This window comes from Gekko japonicus, unplaced genomic scaffold (assembly GCF_001447785.1).
Source record: "Gekko japonicus isolate JY-2015 unplaced genomic scaffold, Gekko_japonicus_V1.1 scaffold4346, whole genome shotgun sequence".
NCBI classification, from domain to species: domain Eukaryota; kingdom Metazoa; phylum Chordata; class Lepidosauria; order Squamata; family Gekkonidae; genus Gekko; species Gekko japonicus.
Genome location: NW_015171631.1, coordinates 51,797 through 73,368, shown reverse-complemented (window position 1 = coordinate 73,368; position 21,572 = coordinate 51,797). Strand labels below are relative to the sequence as shown.

Here is a 21,572-nt window from a genome sequence, read left to right as displayed (position 1 = left end):
TGGGAGTTGTAGTAACACCAAAAGAGGTTTTTGACAGTGACATTAGGGATAAATGAAAATCGGAATGGCATGTCCAGTGTGGTTATAGTGGACGAAGATCTGGGAGACCAGGGTTCAAATCCCCAATGTGCCATGGAAGCTGGCTGGGTGGCCTTGAGCCAGTCACCCATACTCAGCCTAAACTACCCCACAAGGTTGTTGTGAGGATAAAAGGAAGGAGAAGAGAATGATGTAAGCTGCTTCTAAAGTCTCAGTTGGGAAGAAAGGTGGGGTAAATGAAATATCTTTGGAGATTTTAGGCTGATCATTTATTGTTTTGTATTTTGACTCTTATTTGGGCTCCCTGTGGTCCCCTATCCAAGGGACTGACCGGAGCCAATACCCATTTAGCTCCAGCAGTCCTGTTTTTTTCATACATTCTGGTTCTGTGTAGGCTCACCCATTTTCCTTTATTGCCTTCCAGTGAACCTCGGATAGTAAGCCGAATATTTCAGTGTTGTGCGTGGAATGGAGGTGTATTTTGGGTAAGTTTGTGCAGATTGGGGTGGGGGAGAGAGATCAGGGTATCATGAAACAAATGCATTGCTTCAGAGCCTGAAGGCTAGTTTACTCACACTGCTTGTTTAGATAATATTGCAAATTGAAGACACATACTAGCTTAACTTTCAGTCTCCTAGTCTTGCCTAAAAGAAGCAGTTGTTAAAATATGTAATTGAACAGCCAGAGTCCTGTTAGTGACCAATGTATTGTTATCCCAGTTCAGATATCTTTTCTTTTATGTGCTGCTTCTAGACCCTGACTTGGAAATGTCTTTTATACTAATTAACAGCCAGCAGTCATTGGCAGCAACCAGTTGACCCAACCCACAAATGGCAGTTGAACCTCTAGAGTTTGCAGTTGCCTTAATAGATAAAGCCTCTTATCTCTGAATGTCACTGCCAATACTTCAGTACTCCCCAAAGGGCTGTTGTGGAATTCAGTAGTGCTTTAGCTCTGTATTTTCACTTGTTGTGGCTGGTCTAATTGATGTTTCTCTCTTGAGAATTCATTGAATAATTTCATTTTCCATATAAAATCTGTCCTCACTGGCGATAAAATAGCGTGGAAGTGCTGAAAGGAGACTGTTCAATTATGTATTTTGGCTGCATTTAGAGTTTCCAAACTCTGTGCTTCTAGCGCTCTGTGTTGAATATTTCACTACAAAATACATGAGGCCTGTATAAAATATTTAAATAAGTACTTGCAGTTCTTTACTGCTGTGGGTGAGGCTCAGAGTATGCAGCATGCAACTTCGCACATCCAGTTCAGACATTTTGGCTTTTATTTTAAAAGTACAAAGTAGGTTTTCGAGCCCCGATGTTTGCATTTGCACAGCAGAGCTTTAAAATGTGTGGACAATGTAAATTAGATGTAGTAGCACAGGGTCAGGGTACAGAGAGTTAGCCCAGTGTTGCAAGGTCTTCCTTGCTGCGCCTGTCCCTCCAGCTGTGCAGTTCTCCTGTGTCCCCGTCTCTCTCTTTCCCCCTCCAAATGCTTCAGCCCTGTAAACATTGCAGCAGTGACTTGGGTGCATGCGCATATACACAGAGGGAGTGAGCACAGGCGTTGGATTTCCCAGGGCCTGGATCTTAGCATTTTGAAAAGTGAGGGGAAAGGCCTCTTTGAAGCTGAGAGACTGGCTCCGGTCACACACACTAAATAAGCCACTTTCAGTGCACTTTCCAACTGGATTTTGCCAGTTCACACAGTAAAAATCCAGTTGGAACGTGCACTGAGAGTGGATTGAAAGTGGACTATTTAGCGTGTGTGACCACAGCCCCTGTATCTCTAATACTCAGTGCATTTTGAGGTAGGCAACCAAAATGGCTTTTGGACTGGGAATTCAAAATTGGTGTTTCTGGTTAGTAAGATAGGGTGGGAATAAAGACTAAATAGCTAATTACTCTTCGAAGTAGGGTTGCCAGCCCCCCTGGTGGGGCCTGGAGATCTCCTGGAATTACAACTGGTCTCCAGACGACAGAGATCAGTTCCCCTGGAGGAAATGGCTGCTTTGGAGGGTGGGCTCTACGGCATTACATCCTTGCTGAGGTCCCTCCCCTCCCCAAACTCTGCCCTCCTCAGGTTCCACCCCCACCCCCCTAAATCTCCAGGTATTACCCAAACTGGAGTTGCAACTCTCCTTCCAAGGTTATGAGATTGGGCTGAAGGTGTGTTTTTTGCCAAAGCCAAATTTTGACACAGAGAGTACTCCATCTGTCTATGTTATACCTCTGAGGATGCCAGTCACAGCTGCTGGCAAAACGTCAGGTACTAGAATGCCAAGACCACGGCCATACAGCCCGGAAAATCTACAACTAATAGCCAATTTTTTTGGTCATAATGTTGCATAGGTTTGCATATGTTTATAGCACTGCAATGTTTTCTTGCTCCCTCCACCTCCTTACTCATGTTATGGCCATGTACGTGCAGCTGAATGAGTGAGGAGCTATTTTCTAGTCCTTTTTTTTTTGTAAAGTGCATAGCAATAGCATCTTCCTGTGTGTTTGCCGGAAATTGAATTCTCCACTGATGCATTTCTGTGTGGTGAAGAACACCATTCCTGGAAGAAGCTGTGGAATAGATCGGCCTCAAGCAAATGTGCAGATCTTCCCCTATATCTCAGGATTATGGAAAAGTTAATGTGTTTACACAATCATGCTGCTTTTAGTAAAGTCTGTAGTGACTAGTTTCTTCACTTCTTCCTGTAGCTTAGTCTCCTTTTGTTCTACCGGGTCTTTATACCTGTCCTTCAGTCAGCAACAGCACACATCATTGGTAAGTGCAAATCTGTGACTTCAAATGTTTAATTGCTACTCTCTTTTTAAATCTATTAATTCCTTAGGTCTCGGTCATCAATCACTGTGTGTATGTGGGCTGCTAATCAGTGGCATGCCCATGGGAGCTTTGGGCTTCTGTTTTTCAAACAGCATCCTTTTGTGCTGTATGACAAAAGTCTTGAGAAAATGAGGGAGGTTTCAGAAGCATTCGTAGCGTGGCATGGGGGACTGCCATTCACAGAGGAAAAGCCTGTCTAAAGTTGTGTTAAAGTTGTTCTTTATATCTCAGATCTTTTACATTCTCGGTGCTTCCCTCTCAGAATCTGAAGGTCTGTTTCTTTGTGCTGAAGGATGCTATCTGTTAGTACTGTGTCTGTGCATTGTACTGAAGCATAAGTGGTTTCATCTGTTTCTCATGGGAGGAAAGGTTTCAAGATACACGGATGTATAATTTTTCCTCTGGGCCATTCATAAATGGAGCTGCTGTTTGTTTCTGGCTGCACTGAACTCTATAGAATACCTGGATAAATTCCTTTCTCCTTGGCTTTTATTTCCCCCTTTTTTGCACACACTCAAAAAACAGACAAACAAAATCCTGAGGAAAATCCTGTTGTTTTCCCAGGGTGCTCTGAATTCTTGAAAGCCAAAACCTGCAGCTTTGATAATGTTTGGTCAGAGCATTACTTCAGCCCTAGGTGAGGCTTCTTTTCACCTGTACTCTACATGGCAAAATGCTTTCTCCTTCCATCCTGTAATTTTAGGAAAATAAACCTCTGACCCTACCTTCCCAGGCCTAAGCAAATGTACTTGGAAATGAGTCCCAGTGAGAAGAAGAAGAAGAGAAGAGATTAGATTTATACCCCGCCCTTCACTACCCAAGGTAGTCTCAGAGCGGCTTACAAACTCCTTTCCCTTCCCCTCCCCACAACAGACACCCTGTGAGGTAGGTGGGGCTGAGAGAGCTCTGGCAGAAACTGCTCTTTTTCAAGAACATCTGTGCCAGAACTATGGTTTGCCCAAGGTCATCCAGCAGGTGCAAGTGGAGGAGTGTGGAATCAAACCTGGTGCTCCCAGATTAGAGTCCGCGCACTTAACCACTACACCAAACTGGCTCTTGTGGCATATTTCCCGGTGACCATGCATAAGGCTGCAATTTAAGGGACCTAGTAAAGACAGAGGCCTGGCCTCTAAGCTGAGTTAGTGTGAGCTAGCTCACAGTTTTTTAGCCTCCGGCTCACACATTTTTGTCTTAGCTCAGGAAGGATGGCTCCAGAGCAAACTAATTTATGCAGCAGCCAGATTGCTCACTCACAACTTTAATGCCAATAGCTCAGAGAGTAGAATTTTTGCTCACAAGACTCCACAGCTTAGAGGGAGCATTGGTCCTGACCTGAATAGCCCGATCTCTTCAGATCTCGGAAGCTAAACAGGGTTGGCCCTGGTCGTGATTTGGATGGGAGACCACCAAGAAATACCAGGGTCTCTACGCAGAGGCAGGTGATGGCAAGCCATCTCTCAATGTCTCTTGCCTTGAGAACCCTGCAGGGCCGCCATAAGTCAGTTGTGACTTGACGGCAAAAAAACAGACTAAGATGGAACAGGAAGCAGCGTCTGTGATCCTTGCCCCAAAACATCATGCCTGTGTCATTGAACTACACTACAAATAGACTTGTTGGTAGAAATATGGAAGGCATATTCTTACAGCATTGGACAAAATGGAAGTGCATCTGCTAGGATATTTTTGTAAGCTAGTAAATGAGCTGCGTGAGGCTTGGCTCTCTAAGGAAGGGAAGGTATAAATACAGTTCCGTCTGCTTTAACAGATTGTACTGATGGCAGAAGATAAGAGTTTCAGGGGCTAATCAGCTGCAAACGGTGTGTGTGTGTGTCTTTTAATGCCCAAGATGTATCTAACCCTGCATGCATATTGATTTGGGTGCTTTGTCTCTGTTTGAAAGGCGACCCTTCATTACATGGTGATGTTTGGTCTTGGTTGGAGTTTATCCTCACCTCCATCTTCAGTGCTCTGTGGGTCCTTCCTCTCTTTGTGCTCAGTAAAGTCGTCAATGCCATCTGGTTCCAGGTAGGTGATCTCACCGAAAAGGTGATGCACCTTCCAAGGGTTGGTAACAAAAGACCTGCTTAGCAGCTGAGATAGTTAAAACGAAGCCCAGTGTCTTGTGTGTTGATGATGTCCCTCTAAGGGCTTGAACGAATCAGCCAGTTCTGGTGTGATTTCATCTCCCACTCCCAGCTGTGCAGTCAGCAGCCAAATGTTGTGTCCTGTCCTAGTATGAACCTCACAAAACAAGTAATTACTTTACTGTGGTCTCTCTTAGCACTGCTTGCATTTGCTTACATGGCAGTCCTTATTCTGTCTTTTTTATCTACCATAAGATGATTTGAAAAGAAAGTTATTTATTATGTACATGGCAGTTTACACTGGAAATTTTCTCTAACAAAGGCTGCTTTTCAGTCTTGTTCTTATCATTGTTTGAAAACACGGCCACTATTTTTTTGGGGTTTTTTGCTCCTTCCACCCACACACACTCCTCTTCCCGGAGGGGGCAAGTTTTGCACAGCTCTGTAAATTCCGCAGTTTGCAAACAGAGGCACATTTGGTCTGATGTAATTGGAAACTGGGGAGGAGAGGGGATGCTCTGAATCTGTTCCCAGAATAGAAGGAACTAGAGTAGGTGTGTTGAGAGGAAGAAATCTCTCTCTGTGTTATATATTGCATCACTGTACAGGTATGCAAGGCTCACAAAACACCTGCCTGAAGATGAGAGGAAACTGTATATTAGGAAAAAACCCCAAGGTTGCGGTTTGTGATGGGACTGTCCTCCAGGCACAGCCCGATATGGAGATTATGCTAAAACGCCTATCTTTGTATGTAGGGAGGCCATAATCCTGTGCGGCAGCAATTGTTTACCAATCCAACAATAAGCAACCTGCAGTCTCCAAGAGGCTTTTTTTAAAAAAATATTTTTTTATTTTAAATAATTGACAAGACATACAAACAAGACATACTAATATACACTGCAAAGAACGGGAATCCATTTAAATTTTGTTTCACCTAATTAATGACCTCATACAATAACAAATTGTAATCTTTACTTTTTCCCCACCTTATAGTTACCATATACATCATTTGCTTACAATAAATATATATATTTCTTAATTTCCTTTATTTGGTTAAATGAAAGTTTTAAGTACTGTGTTCTTCAATCCATGTATAAAATCTTGACCAAGTATTCTCAAAGTCTTCTTTGTTGTACCCTCTCAGAATTAAGGTTAACTTGTCCATCTCTGCTGTTCCCAGTATTTTTTTTATAACTTCTTTCTTTGTTGGAACATCATTTTCTTTTCCAGTATTTAGCATATAATATTCTTGCCATTGCCACTATATGTACTGCAAGATAAAAATCTTGTTTTTTATAATTATCTGGTTTTATATTCAATAAAAACAATTCTGGTATATAAGGTACAGTAGTTTTAAGCATTTTTGGTAACAATTCATGTACCCAAGACCGATATTTTTTAGCTTTGGTGTGACCTGCGGACAGGGAGGTTGGTTACAGTTGACACCACCTGGCTTTGTTGTCTCTTAAAACAACATGTTTCAAGCTCTTAGCATTGTAGAGCTAAACATGAAACAATGAAACTGAACTATGTTCAGGAAGTTATAGTTCATGAGTTATTTTTTCCAAGATATGCTTGTGCCTAGAAGCACTAGAGTAGTATCTGAAGGTCTGCATGCTTATAGATGCCTAGAAAGGAAGCGCTTTTTCTTTACACATATCTTTGCACTTTTCTTAGGGTTATTTCCTGGGAGGAAAAGGCTTTTTAATTGATGTGATGTGGCAGTGTTGCAGATTTTCTGTGTAAATATTAAGTAATTCTTTGTTCAGTTGCCTGAAGTGTCGGGGAGGGGGGGGGATAGTGATGCCCAAGTCATGCAGCGTTCTTTAGCTATCTTTAGTATAAGATTTTCTAGCCCCCCCCTCAATGTGTAACTGAACACTGAAAGTGGTCTCCAGCTTTAAGAAGGAAATAGCAGAATCTTGAAAACAAAATCCACTTTTCTGAGTTGCAGGACAGCTGTAAACATTACTGACTTAAAAAAAAAAGGAATTTTGTTTTGCTAAAACATTTTGTTTGTGTTTCAGGACATTGCTGATCTAGCATTTGAGGTCTCGGGGAGGAAGCCTCAGCCGTTCCCCAGTGTCAGTAAAATCATTGCTGACATGCTGTTTAACCTTCTGCTGCAAGCTCTTTTCCTTATCCAGGTAAGAGCAGACAAGACCTGCATGAGGAAACATGCACTCAGCATTGGATGGGACCAGCAGGTCCCCTAGGCCTTCCTTTGTCCCGGGAGGGCTTGCATCTGTGATGCCTTCAGATGTCAACCCATCACATTCTGACTAGGAGTGTCCCAGCCGGAGAAAATATGACCAGATGACTCCAGGAGTGAGTCAAGACTCTCTCTTTCCTCTTGCTTCATCAGGCCCTTAGCTACGGTGGGGCTATTCAGGGCTTTGCCCCCTTTCTTAAAGGGACAGCCCCACAAGATTTTCCCTTGACAACCCTTTATTCCTTAGGTGTCCTAAATTGCTTTGAGATCCAGGTTGGAATCTCTGCAGTGGGAAGGAGGCTTGCTGGTAGGGTTGTCAGCCCCAGGTTTGGGAAATACGTGGAGATTTGGGGGGTTGAGCCTGAGGAGGACAGTGTTTAGGGAGGGGAGGGGCTTCAATGGGGTCATATTTGCTTAAGGCAGAAATCCCCCCCCCCATTAATTGAGAACTTCAGCCCCACCAGAAAAAAATTGCCCCACAAGCCACAAAATCCTGGCTGTGGGCCTGTGCCTCATCCTGCCAAGCTGCTAGCCCATATGTTCTAGCTGATGGATCTTCCGCAGTCCAAAATATGACAGTCTGTCAGTGCCCATGAACCTGGGCAAAACTAGGAAGCGTTGTTGAGTGCAAGTCACAGCCATGCCCCTGGGAACTGCATCAGGCGAATCTCACTGCTCCAAGTGTTTACAGTATGTCAGAAGTGATTGCTTCAAGAGGCCTCTGAGTTACAGGGACGAATAGAGACTAGGAGCTTACTGTGATTCAGCTTTAGTGTCCTGGTGGCTAGACTGGGCGTGTGGGGGACAACTTAAAGGCTTCTTCAGCTGTGTCTCTTCTTGGGATGGTGAAGATGGCTAATAGAGTGTGCATCTGCTATGATATGAAGAAATATTGCTTTTTGCAAAGGAGAGCTGAAGTCCCTGTCTTCTCCTCCTTCACAGGGGATGATTGTAAGTCTGTTTCCCATCGATATCATTGGCCAGCTGGTCAGCCTGCTTCACATGTCACTGCTCTACTCGCTGTACTGTTTTGAGTACCGCTGGTTTAACAAAGGTGAGCACTTCTCTTTGCTTCCATTGCTGTCAGGTTACCGTTGCAGGGTGTGATCAGACAGGTGGGTTTTCTTTTAATCACATTCTGAAAAATTGATTGGGAAATGTAGAACAGACTGGCTCATGGTATTGGGCGTAGCATGATTTCTGCTTTCACAAGATTGCATTCCTGTGCTGCCGCAGCAGTAGTTAAATTATGGGGAACGGTTTGACGTTCCCGGAGAGATGAGGTACTGCTGTGGGGGCTTTCCACATGGGTAAGAAAGAAGCCTGATAAAGGGCCGATATTAAAAACCTAGTGTAAACTTATTATATACAAAAATACATGTATTTATTAGAAAGACAGTTAAAAGCTTATAAGGGTCCAATGAAAGCCTTAATACAAAGTGCAAGTCACCTGAACAGACGGGCCAATACTAGTGACCTGATGCGTTTCCACCTCTTGGGGGCCTTCTTCAGAGGTCAAACCATTTGAGGTACAGATAGACACATGTTACAATGTTACATGTTACAATGAAATAACAAACAATAATTTGATACTTGACCAAAAAAGGAAAGCTGTAGAAACACAGTAACATGTGTCTATGAAATGTCTATCAAATGGTTTGACCTCTGAAGAAGGCCCCCAAGAGGTGGAAACGCATCAGGTCACTAGTATTGGCTCTTGTGTTCAGGTCACTTGTACTTTATAATGAGACTCTCCTTGCGCCTGTATATGTTTTTAACTGTCTTTCTCATAAATCCATGTATTTTTGTGTATAATCATTATACACGAGGTTTTTAATATTGGACCTTTATCAGGCTTCTTTCTTACCCTTGTGGTCCTTGATTCCAGGTGTTGGGTCACTTTTGTTTTCCCCTCCCTGTGTCTTACTGGCTTTCCACCTGACCTGCCCCTTTGATGTGGTTCGTGCTTACAGGTGTTAATGGTGCATCATGGAATCGAGAGAAGCCAGGTTCAGTTCTCTCCTTGCCTGTGAAGCTTACTGGGTGACATTGAGAAAGTCTTAGTTTAACCTACTTCACAGGTTTTTCTGTGAGTCTAAAATATCAGTCTGAGCGCCGTCGAGGAATAGCAGGATACTGTGCAGTACAGCATCAGCGTGGAGCGGCAGTTAACAAACTAGGATGACCCAGGTTCAAATCCCTACCCAGCTGTGAAGCTCAGTGGTTGATCTCTGGCCAGTCACTTTCTCTCAGCCTAACTTAATTCATAGGATTGTTATGAGGATCAAATAGAAGAGGGGAGAATCCTGCATGGTGGACACATTGGAAGGATGGTGGAGTGAAAATGTGATACAGATAAATATGGTGCTTGTCCTATTTGTGTGTTACAAAACACAAATTCCTTCTATTGTCTTACCTTTTACAAGAAAATTAACAGAAAATTGACTTGACTTCTAAAGGGTAGTGAGAGATTTAACTGGTTTTCAGTGAGAGCTTGGAAGTACGTTCCTTATCATCCATATATGTTTTCCCCCAACATTACAGGAAATTTTAAGTTAATCATCCAATGGGTGTTAAATTACTTAGTGTTTGGGAGGAACACTTAAGTTTACATCAGGACTTAAGCTGGTGGATTCAAGCCATTGAAACCAAGTGGTGAAAATCAAGCAAGGTGTGTTAGACATTCGCTTTAACTCTTTGTTGGAGAAGATGTGATCCAAACAACATGAACTTAGTTTGGGGAATCTGGCATCCTCTGAAGCTACATGATCTGCAGTGCACAGCTTGTCCATGCTTTCGCATATCATTTTGGTCTGGATTTGTATGCTGAAGATGGCTACTCTGGATCTTGGATGTTTCAGAATGTGAGATAAAATACTTCTCTCTGGTTATTTCATTGAACACTTTGTGTTGGCGTTTGTCTTGTCAGGAATTGAAATGCATCAACGATTATCCAACATTGAAAGGAACTGGCCCTATTACTTCGGATTTGGTTTACCACTGGCTTTTCTCACTGCAATGCAGTCGTCTTACATTATCAGGTGACTGGGGCCATCCTTTCTCTCTCTTTTATATGTTAGAGCAGCAGGCAAATGTAAACTTCTTGAATAACTGGAAGGAAACAGTGGATAGTGCAGGACTATGAGAGGCAGAACAGGAATACTGGGATTGGTAAGAAAATGATGGAAATTATTTTGAGAACAATGGTGGGCATACCCTATTTCCCCCCATCCTACTTTTTCTACGAAATGACCCCTGATGGAAATCATTTTGAGAACAATGGTGGGCAATACCCTATTTCCCCCCATCCTTCCACCAGGAAAATAGATACTACTTCTATAACGCTAGGCCCTGTGGCGATTAATAGGTCAAACCTAGGGCAGGATGTGAAAGAGTAGCAGGTTTTCCAACAGAAAGGTCTTCAAGGCTGAGCCCCAGAGTTTTCCACAGGAGACTGGCTAATGATTAGTCCCTTTCAGTAATCCCCCAGCATGGTACCAGCCAGTGCATTTCATGGCACACACTTCTTGCTTGGTTCATGTGGGTAAAATCTAAATAGTTTTGAATGGAACAGGAAAAAGCTGGAAGATTTTGGTCGTTTCCTACTGACAGACTATCTGAGATCATTCAGGGTGGGTGCATCAGAGCTGTGCCCCCTTCGTCTGACTGTGGGCACAGACCCCACATGACAGCCATTTTGTGATTGTCCTTGCTCCCACAGCAACCATTTTGTGGTTGAAGCCTTGGCCTGTTCCTTGGACCTAGTTTGTACTGCCAACATTCTGGGATTCGTGTAATGGATATTTATTGGTGCAGCGGACTACATGGTGAAGAGTGCATAGACTAGCTTCCACGTGACAGCAAACTATGTGGACAGTGCTGTGAGGAACATCTACGAAACAAGCTTCTCTGTCCCAGTGGCAGAATGTTGGATGGGGAACATCCATATTTCTCCCTCACACTAGGGTCTCTGCTTTACCCTTGATACCACCATAGACACTACCCCTGTTCAGGAGTTACAGTGAATGCATATATAATCTGTGTACAAGGTATACTTGATTTTCCTTTAGTATGTGTGTGGAGTAACTCTCATGTTACATTCAAGGGATTTATTCAGGTACTGGTCCCTGGTTTCATTTGTAAAGTTGGCTGTTTCTTACAAACAGGTGTATGCGTGTACAGGCAGCATGTACATGCATTCACTGTAACTTGTGAACAGGGAGTATTTGCTTATTTTCGATCCCATCGTTGTCAGTGTTGTATCTCCCCCCACAATCAACAGTTTCACCATCTGTGCGATTAATGGGTTGCTTGGATAGTTAAGCAGTTTTAATAATATACCCACACTGATGTTGGTGAAGTAGCTGAGGTAGGAGAAGGAATGTATTCCTCGGGGTGGGATTTTGTTGAGTGTGCAGCAAAACAGCAAGAAAACATGGTATGCAAGATACAATAGCTCTTTATTCTAAATCTGCATCAGCAATTGGCTCACTTCTGCCAGACCGCATCATGTGTAAATGTGTTTGTGCGAAAGTTGTTGGAAAGCTAGCTGCTCATAGCACCGTTGAAGCTTACAGAGAGCTCCCTCGTACTAATTCTGTAAATTTTTTGCTGCAGGCATCTGTGTCAGTAGAAGCCTTCCTGTAATACAAGGGACTACTAATTGATTACACCTTTCTCTTTTCAGTGGCTGCCTGTTCTCCATTCTTTTTCCTCTGTTTATTATCAGCGCCAATGAAGCGAAGACTCCAGGAAAAGCATAGTATGTACCTCTGCCTACCTGTCCCAGGTTTATTATTGATAGGTAGATGGGGAGGGACCCATCAGTGGTTTATCAGTCTGAATGGGGATGGGATCACCAATTAACTCCTGGCCATCTTTCTTGCTGGTTCTTCCATATAGTGAAATGAGCTAGCTCACTCTTTGTACCCTGACATAAGAACATAAGAGAAGCCAGTGTTGGATCAGGCCAATGGCCCATCCAGTCCAACACTCTGTCACACAGTGGCCAGAAATACCAGGTGCCATCAGGAAGTCCAGCAGTGGGGCCAGGACACTAGAAGCCCCCCCCTCTGTTGCCCCCCCCCCCAGCACCAAGAATACAGAACGTCACTTCCCCCAGACTGAGAGTTCCTATCTATACCTTGTGGCTTATAGCCACTGATGGATCTCTGCTCCATATGTTTATCTAATTCCCTTTTGAAGCCGTCCATGCTTCAACTAATCTACTTGGTTTGAAGGGCTCTCAGATCATACTTGCTTTTTGACTTGGGGCAACGGAGTCATGAATCAAACTGAGTTAGCCAGTGCAGTGTAATGGTCAGAGCTGGGCTATGACCTGGGAGGAGTGCGTTCACACACATGTAGCTGCCATGTACTGAATCAGACCATTGGTCCATCAGGGTCAGTATTGTCTATTCAGACTGGCAGTAGCTTCCCCGGGTCTCAGGTGGAGGTCTTTCACAGCACCTCCCACCTAATCTTTTCAACTGGAGATGCCAGGGATTGAACCTGGGACCTTCTGCATACAAAGAGCCAGTTTGGTGTAGTGGTTAAGTGCGCGGACTCTAATCTGGGAGAACCAGGTTTGATTCCCCACTCCTCCACTTGCACCTGCTGGATGACCTTGGGCAAGCCATAGTTCTGGCACAACTGTTCTTGAAAAAGAGCAGTTTCTGTCAAGAGCTCTCTCAGCCCCACCTACCTCACAGGGTGTCTGTTGTGGGGAGGGGAAGGGAAAGGAGTTTGTAAGCCACTCTGAGACTCCCTTGGGTAGTGAAGGGTGGGGTATAAATCCAATCTCCTCTTCTCTTCTTCTCTCAAAGCAGAGGCTTTTCCACTGAGCCACAGCCCATCCCTCAGATTGTTGCTCTGCCATGAAATTTGCTGGATGAACTTTGGCCAGTCTTTCTTGCTCTTAGCCTCAGCTCCTTCGCAAGGTGGTTATGAAACTAAATTGAGGATGGGAAAACCACATGTCCTGCCTTCAGCTCCTTGGAGGAAGGGTGGGACAAAACTGTACTAGATGACCGGTGAGGGCCCAAGCAGGGGCTGTGGCTGAGTGGTAGAACATCTGTGAGGCATAACAGAAGGTTTCAGGTTCAATCACTGGCATCTCTAGTTAAGGATCTGGTAGTAGGTGATGGGAAAGACCTCCACCTTGAAACCCTGGAGAGTCACTGAGAGTCTGAATAGACAATGCTGACCTTGATTGCCACTTCGTGTGTGTGCATTCTACCTTCAGAATTCTCACAGTGTACATGTTCAGCACTGGTTTCCTGCTTAGGTTAGCCGAAGGCAGAGCCATGACTCCCCAACAAGCACAAATGGAGGTTGTGGGGAAGGTTTCTTTTTATGTGACTTAAGGGAATGTTGTGGAGGCAGGGAATTAGCCACCAGAGAAAGCATTTCCCTAAAGAATAAGGTAGTTTTCCTGCCAAAAACGTATATTGCAGTAAGTGTCCAGGTGTTGTAGCACATCTTGCTTTCAGGCTGCCAACAGTTCTTTATTGGGGACAGAGCAGAATTTGGGCGACACTGGGGGCGAAATGCATGTGACTCTCAGTCCGAAGGTCTTTGAATGAGAGCTGATCACCGTCTGTTCTTGCATTCCAGCCACTTCCAGTTGCGCCTCTTTTCCTTGGTGGTCTTCCTTAGCAACAGACTCTTTCACAAGACGGTGTACCTTCAGTCCACCCTGAGCAGCTCTTCGTCCGCTGACCGACTGCCCTCGCCACAGCCGTCTCCTGCCAGGCAGAAGGCAGCTTTAGCGCACTGAACCCTAACCAAAGTTGGGGAGGCAGGGAGAGCGCCATTCCCGGTTGCTGTATACACGCGCCTGTGATCCAGGGAAGGGCAGTAACCGTTCTGCCATGGGGGCTTGTGTGTGTGTGTGGTTTCCCCCCTGCACACACTTTATCATCGTAAGCTCCAGTTGGGCACAGGTTTTATGTCGCGCTGTGTGTGTGGATAAAAATATCATTTGGGGGGCGGGAGGAAAGGGAGCTGGAGAAGATTCTGGGTTTTTAAACATCTTTGTGAGTTTTTTAAAAAGCCAGGTTCTTTGCTTGTTTTGTAGCGTGTCACGGACCTGTGCCTGTGTGATGCTGATGGGGTCTTTACAGTGAACAGTAACACAAGTGTTGGGTTTCTTGACGATCATAGTTCTTTGTATATTATATAACTCAGGTCAGGATTTTGTAATCGCTGTTGTGCTAAAACGAGAAAAGAGAGCGGATCATGTAACTGCAGGCGCAAGATTATGAGGCGGACTTGGGAGGGACTCTCCCCCCCCCCATCCTTGATATCCAACAGTGTCGACTGACAAACTTTGGTGGTATCTACCCGGAGGACATGGACCGGTGCCGCCAACATTTGTTTTGAGGCGGAAACGATGCACTTCTGAAGGATGAAACGAATTCCCGACCTTAGCAGCAGAATGTGTGGATTTTTTTTTAAAAAAAAATCTACATCCTTAGAGCTTTTTGAAAAAGCATCTTCTGAATGTTCAAAGGGAAACCCAAAAAGTGTACGGGTAAGGTCAGGAAACATGTCATCTCTGTGGTTGGGTTAGTAAGATTTGCAATATAATGTTTGGTCTTGGAGCCAGTGAATGCTTCTAAAAATTAGTGTCTTTATGTATTTTGTTGGCAATTGGGGAGAAGACGGATGAAGGCACCAAATGATGTGTGTGTGGGGGGGAAAATGAAAGGGCTTCTACAGGGTTCGTGCACAAGGTTTCGAAGGGGTCATTACCTTGCTATGCCAAGGTATGGTGGATCTGCCTTTGTAGGTAAAAAAGGCTTGTCTGAGTTGTGCTTAGAAAGCCTCCAACTCAGATTCACGAATCTGCTCTGCAGCTATCGCCCCAGCCAAGTCAGAATGACATAAGCCGAAGTGCTCCTGTGTGGTTGTAGCTGCAGCTGGCAGGACTTGCTGGTAAGATGCAGATAGGTGCTCTTTGTGTGTCTGTCTGTCTCTGTGTACATATGTAACTGTGTAATGCACAAAGGGAGCATAATCGATCCTGATTTTAGACAGTGTTCCTCATGCATGTCGGACTTCTGTAGGGCTGGAAACGATTTAAAAAAAAAAGCCCTTTGGGTTTTTTTTTTTTTTTTTGCAGAACAGAGGTCAGTCTACGGATAATTTTTCTCTCTCTAGCATTTTCACACTGAAATATTAAATTAAAATGGGGAAAAAAATCAACTTGAAGTGCTCTTGTGACTCAATCAAGAAACAGATTTCACTGCTGGGTAAGGTGAAGGGGAGGGAGTTGTCCTAGTAGATGAATTGATATTTCTTTTTAAGCAGGCTGCCTGGATACCTGATAGTGGGATGAGGGATATCTTCTCTACCTAAAGGACCACCTGTGTCTCCAATAGCTACAGGTGCACACAAATTGCTTGGAAGTGGGTCTTCTTGAGTTTGATGGAACTTATGCCTCAATAGACACCCACAGATCGTGGCTGGGTCTGGTAGCCAGCTTTTATTTAAGACTAATCCCACCACAAAATTACCTGTAACAAGACAATGCTTAGACTACATTACACCTCTATTAATAACTGTATTAATAGAGGAAAAAATAATTCTTTAAACTCAAACTCGCAATCATCAGTGCATGCTATCTTCAGTCATATCTAATGAACAAATTGAATAGTTTTGACTTCTAAACTGTGATTAATCTCTTAATTTTGACTGGTTTGCCATGTTAAATTCTTAGTATTTTTGTCAGCAAATAATTTTTCTACGCGTGCAAATATTGTAAAGCTTGTACATTTTTTTGTTGAAGGAAAATTTTGACAAAATATCAAGAAATTTGGAGCAATCTGTTAGGTTTTCTTAATCTCCCCCCCCCCCACACACACACAAAATATGAGTTTCCTACAGATGCTTTGTATTGACTGTTAAACGGGCAAGTACAACATTTAAATTTCGGTTACAAAAGTGAAGAAGACTGACAAGCTTTCCAGGAACAAGGAAGTTTCTTCTTGAGTACACACCTTCTTGAGTACAGTCTACTTTTTCAGGGAACTTCTTTCCAAATTAAGGGTGGGGAGATTGAGCACTTGGTTTGCATGCAGAAGGCTCCCAAGTTCAGGTGCCTGGTCTCTTCATAAAAGTGGCTGTCTGGCCACGTAGCTGATAAAGACCTAGGCAGACAGGGTAGACAAAGCAGGGCCCAATTGACCAGTGGCCTGACTGAGCTTCATGTTCAAGGCTGTGATCCCATGCAGTTACTTGGGACTAAGCCCAGTGGGACTGACTTCTGAGTACGCATATGATCAGGCTGGGTATCACAACCTTCCTGCCCACTGGGTTTGAGGAAAGTTTTTATTAGAAATGATCAGTAGCAAATCTGACTTCAGTTTGGAGAACAAAAAACCCACGGGCACACACCCTTATCTGACAACAGAAAAGGAGGTGCTTTTTCGTTGCGGAGCTGTGCTTTCTCTCTCCCTTCTCTCTTTCTAACCTGTTTTCTAGCTGAGAAGCTGTCAGGGTGGAAAGGAGGCAGAAAGGAACCGCTACTAACGGATGGCTTCTCTTTGAGGCACAGAACAGGACTGGGCTGAGAATGAAAAACAAAATCACCTGCAGGCCTGGTGCTGCCATATTCTTAAACGATGAGTGCAGCAAATCCCTTTGCCAGCAGGACACACTTCCTTGCCACTAGTGACCTGCAGAGGGTGCTTATGGAACGCCATGCCTAAGTAAAGAGGAGCAGGAGCAGGTTGTAATTAAGATACGGCAAAGCGTGTTGGCTTCCAGTCAGGTCCTAAAGAGGAGGTTCTGTCCTCTTGAAGGAGGTTCTATGCTTTTAAGAACCAAACTTAGATGGAATGCTGATAGGCAGCTTCTGCTGGAAATAGGCAACTGCATGCTTCGCTTCCCCCTCCATAAAAAAGTAGGAGAATAATGATCTTTCCCCACGGGACACTGGGGAATGGGGCAGAAGACAAGCACAGCCTTGTAACATGAGGATATTGGTAAACTGGTGGGGGGAGCCAAATGTATGATTGGTTTTTGCAGTAGTTAGGTAGATAACATCTGGTGTGGCCCTAGCTCAAGCTGAAGTTCTGCCCTCTAGTTACTGTTCTCTGGCAAGGTCAGATTAAGACTGAAATTCCATACTTAACAGCAAGGAAGAATTTCACACAGATGTTCAACCACAGTACTGTTTCCCTTTGATAAAGGAGTGGTTTCATCTTGGAATGTGTCAAAGACACTATGGCTGTGGTTGTAAAAAAAAAGCTGGTTTCATCTTGGAATGTGTCAAAGACACATGTGGTTGTAAAAAAAGAGCTACCGTATTTCCTGCATCAGTTTGAATTGGTTGCTATGCGGAGGGAAAAGGAACAGCAGTCTTGTTTGTATACCCAGTAGTATACTTATCCTCACCTCCCATATTTCAACACTGATGGCAGAGGTTGGGGTTGGCTCGGGGTTCAAGCCTGCAGTTAACACTAAGTTTGTACACACACACACACACAGAATCAGATTGAAAAATAAGAACATAAGAACATAAGAGATGCCAATGTTGGATCAGGCCAAAGGCCCATCCAGTCCAACACTCTGTATCACACAGTGGCCAGAAATACCAAGTGCCATCAGGACGTCCAGCAGTGGGGCCAGGACACTAGGAGCCCTCACACTGTTGACCCCCCCCAAGCACCAAGATGACAGAGCATCACTTGCCCCAGAGTCCCTATCTATGTCCTCTGAAAGTAGTTACGTAGAAAAGCCTATTCTCATTCAAAAAAACTCATTCTGCTTACCGGCTGCTTTAAGGACAAGTACAACTGAAAAAGATTTTAAATGGGGTGGTGGAAATTGCCAGCAAGTCACAGCCAAATTATGGTGACCCCATTTTTAAGGCAAGAGATGAACACAGGTGGTTTGCCATGGTCTGCCTCTGCATAGCATCCCTAGGCTTTGTTGGTGGTCTCCCATCCAAGCTCTGATGAGTTCAGGCTATTTAGGGCAAGTCAGCCTCTTAATTTTAGTACACCTCACTCAGAACAAATGACCATAATTTTCCTGTTACCCAGCACCCCCTCTCTTCCCTGTTTGTCACCACATTTCCTCCCATTAGAGATCTATGGATTTTTTAAAGAAACAAATGCAGATAAACCTTATTGTTAAGAACAAGCAAAAATACACGTTAGCAACAGCAGAAACAATTATGTCAAGAAAATAGCCCACCCTGCGTGTTTCTTGGATTTTTTAAAGAAACAAATGCAGATAAACTTTATTGTTAAGAACAAGCAAAAACACACACTAGTTAGCAACAGCAGAAACAAATATGTCAAGAAAATAGCCCACCCTGCATGTTTCTTGAGAAAGGTTCATCTCAGAGCCCACACAGGAAGTCTTCAGAGGATGGCCGAGTGACCCTTGGCCAAGAGGGGAGCTTCTACCCCTGCACTTTCCCCACCTCCTTCCCTCCCTCTGTCCCCCTTTTTGGTTTTAGGCCCAGCCTGGAAAAAGAGTAGAATAGAATAAAGCCTAAATGTTCAACAGACTAGACCAGCACCATTACATGTGGAGAAAAAAAAGGTACATCCTCTCCAAAGAGAATGACGCTGAAAGGAAACTGAAGATTAAATTGTCTGTATTAGCACAAACACACACCCCCAAACACACACAACCCATCATAGACCAGAGACACCCGAATCTTCCCAGATTTATGTCTCCTGAAGATTAAATTGTCTGTATTAGCACAACCCCCCCCCAACTCACACAACCTATCATAGACCAGGGACACCCGAATCTTCCCAGATTTCTGTATGGAAGCTGGATGTATTCTTCATATTCTTCACAACTCAGCACTCCTCTGGAGAATATGGTTGATGGTTCTCTTTGGGTTGCCTCTCCCAATATACGCATTGCCAACGCTACCCTGTTTGCTCCCACCTCTACTGGTCCAACGATTTTTTGCTCTAGCTTATTCCTCAAATGCCTCTGCATTCTGTACAGTATGAAACAAGTTCAGCTCTCTTTTTCTGTCACATACTCCTCAGACTGGATGAAGCCAGGATTCTTAAAGTTGGGGGGCATTTAAATTTCTTAGGGGGCACTGGCTAATCAATTTAATCCAGGGGAGAAGGCCGTGACACCCTGGGCTAGATGGGAAGTCAGGGGGCCTAGCCCCGAGATGCCCCACTGTAGCTAAGGGCCTGCCTTGATGTGTCCTGCCTGATACAAGAGGCACATGTATTTTGGCAGTGTGGATTTCAGAAACCTTAGCTGGGACACCTCTCTCCATATATATTGCACAGATCTTCCTATAGAAGAAATTTTCTGAGAGCACATTTTAAGTGCTTCTTCCTACCCCAGAAGTAGTTCATTCTATTGTCCCTCACACCTGTTCAGAGGATTTTTCAGGTCCTACAGGAATTCACAAGCTGACTGCTAGCATTTCACTTCCATCTCTGTGATCAGGGGGCTGAGGCACGGAATCTCCAAGATACCAGTGATGTTTTCTTCCTGCTCCTTCTGGATCTCTCCTTCCAGATCATCCAGCTGGGTCAAGTCAGAAACCTTTTTTGTCCTGAAGCTTCTGGATTTGCTCAAAGGCAGATGTCTACTTCTGCCTCTCTGCTTCCAGCTATGCCAGACTCCTCCCTCCTTTTCCATATTAACAAAAGTTTGTGACTATACTACTATTAAGTACATTCTAAGTTGCCAAGCAAGATTGGGATGAGAAAAAGTTGAGACCAGACTTTAAAATAAAGGTGGGGGCACAAAAAAATTAGGTGGAGGAAAAGGGAAATGAATGAGAAAAGTGTGGAAAAGCAGTGAAATTAAGGAAAAGTGAGGAAAAGTTTATTTTAACTGGTTGCATTACACTAAGGGCCACTTTCCAAGATCTGGTTGGCAAACTATGAATGGGGTACACGGAAAGGAAGAGGGAAAATAGAATGCTGGAGACGATGACTCTATTAGCAGACACAATTTTGGCTTGTCTTGCTCCAATGCTGGCTTGGCCTTAGCGTGACCTGTCACAAAACTTCACTCCAGTCTTGCAGAAAGGGGGGTCCAGCCAATAGAGTTGCCTTTTACTGTGGCTAGGACCTCCTTGCGCCCCAAGTGGCTGCAGCCAGAACTGCATTAAAATAAATTGAAAGGCGTTCAGCCGTTCCGTCTAAGCTGTGGAGTCTTGTGAGCAAAAATCCTACTTTGTGAGCAACTGGCATTAAGGTTGTGAGCAAGTGATTTGGCTACTGCATCAATTAGTTTGCTCTGGAGCCATCCTTCCTGAGCGAAGACAAAAATGCGTGAGCCGGAGTCTAAAAAACTGTGACCTAGCTCACACTAACTCAGCTTAGAGGGAACACTGCTTGGGCTCTTGGAATTTTGTACCGTCTCCCTCGCTGGGCTGCCCCGGCAACGTTATTTTTCACAACACTGCCAACAAGAGCTTCCATAGAGTGGTTTGCTGACGAGCAAAGGGTTAAGGCTACAACCTCTCCACAAAGAGAAAACTGCCTGAGCGTGTGCTGTGATGAACAACTCCCAGGGCCGGTGTGACAGAAAATCCTGGCGGTGTAAATCAGCAACGCTGCTCCTTCCATGCAGCTGAACACCGCTGACGCAACAACTGGGACCAGCACAAGTCTTGTGCAGTCCGCCTGAAAAAGCTGTGCAACGTGGCTCTTGCAGCTGCAATCTGACCCGCAGACACAAGGTTGCAATTTTTGAGAAATCAAAGTAATGCTGTTTGGTCTTGTTAAAAAAGGCATCAAGCGACTTCTTTTTAAACCCTGCCAGTGGCGTGTAAGCCCCATTAACTGGCATTGCACTTACTTTTGTAAGACCGATTCACTGCAATCGTAATTTACGAGTAAGCACCATTAATTTTTGTTGTTCAGTCGCACAGTCGAGTCCGACTCTTCGCGACCCCATGGTGGGCTTGAAGCTCAACATCAAAAAAACTAAGATCATGGCATCCGGCCCCATCACTCCTTGGCAAATAGAAGGGGAAGTCGTGGAAGTGGTGACAGACTTCCTGGGATCCCAGATCACTGCAGACTGTGACAGCAGCCATGAAATTAAAAGACGCCTGCTCCTTGGGAGGAAAGCGATGGCGAACCTAAACAGCATGATAAAAAGTAGAGACATCTCCCTGCCAACAAAAGTCCGCATGGTCAAAGCAATGGTATTCCCAGTAGTCATGTATGGCTGTGAAAGTTGGACTATAAGGAAGCACCATAAATACCGTTATTTCAATGCATTTGTGACGACACGTAATCACTCACTTTGATTGCACTGATGTGCACGTAAATCTGCATTAAAACCTTCGAAGAGCACATTGCAAATAGCAATCTCCCCCCCTTGAACCACGCAGCCAATCCTCGTGCGCCAAGCGCCCCTTCGCAGCCGCTCCCCTTTTCCAAACC

General features: G+C 44.3%; 1 protein-coding gene across 2 annotated transcripts in view; it reads left to right on the top strand.

Moving 5' to 3' along the window:
- Window positions 1-14,264, top strand: part of EI24 (etoposide induced 2.4) — a 32,730-nt gene extending 18,466 nt beyond the window's left edge. For both annotated transcript variants that reach the window (XM_015419967.1, XM_015419968.1), the window contains exons 4-11: window positions 464-524; window positions 2,748-2,814; window positions 4,775-4,899; window positions 6,986-7,105; window positions 8,113-8,224; window positions 10,100-10,211; window positions 11,858-11,932; window positions 13,786-14,264. In XM_015419967.1, coding sequence (XP_015275453.1) covers window positions 464-524; window positions 2,748-2,814; window positions 4,775-4,899; window positions 6,986-7,105; window positions 8,113-8,224; window positions 10,100-10,211; window positions 11,858-11,932; window positions 13,786-13,948 — 835 coding nt within the window. In that variant the 3' untranslated portion in view covers window positions 13,949-14,264. The remainder of the gene's footprint in view (window positions 1-463; window positions 525-2,747; window positions 2,815-4,774; window positions 4,900-6,985; window positions 7,106-8,112; window positions 8,225-10,099; window positions 10,212-11,857; window positions 11,933-13,785) is intronic.
- Window positions 14,265-21,572: the final 7,308 nt, after the last annotated feature.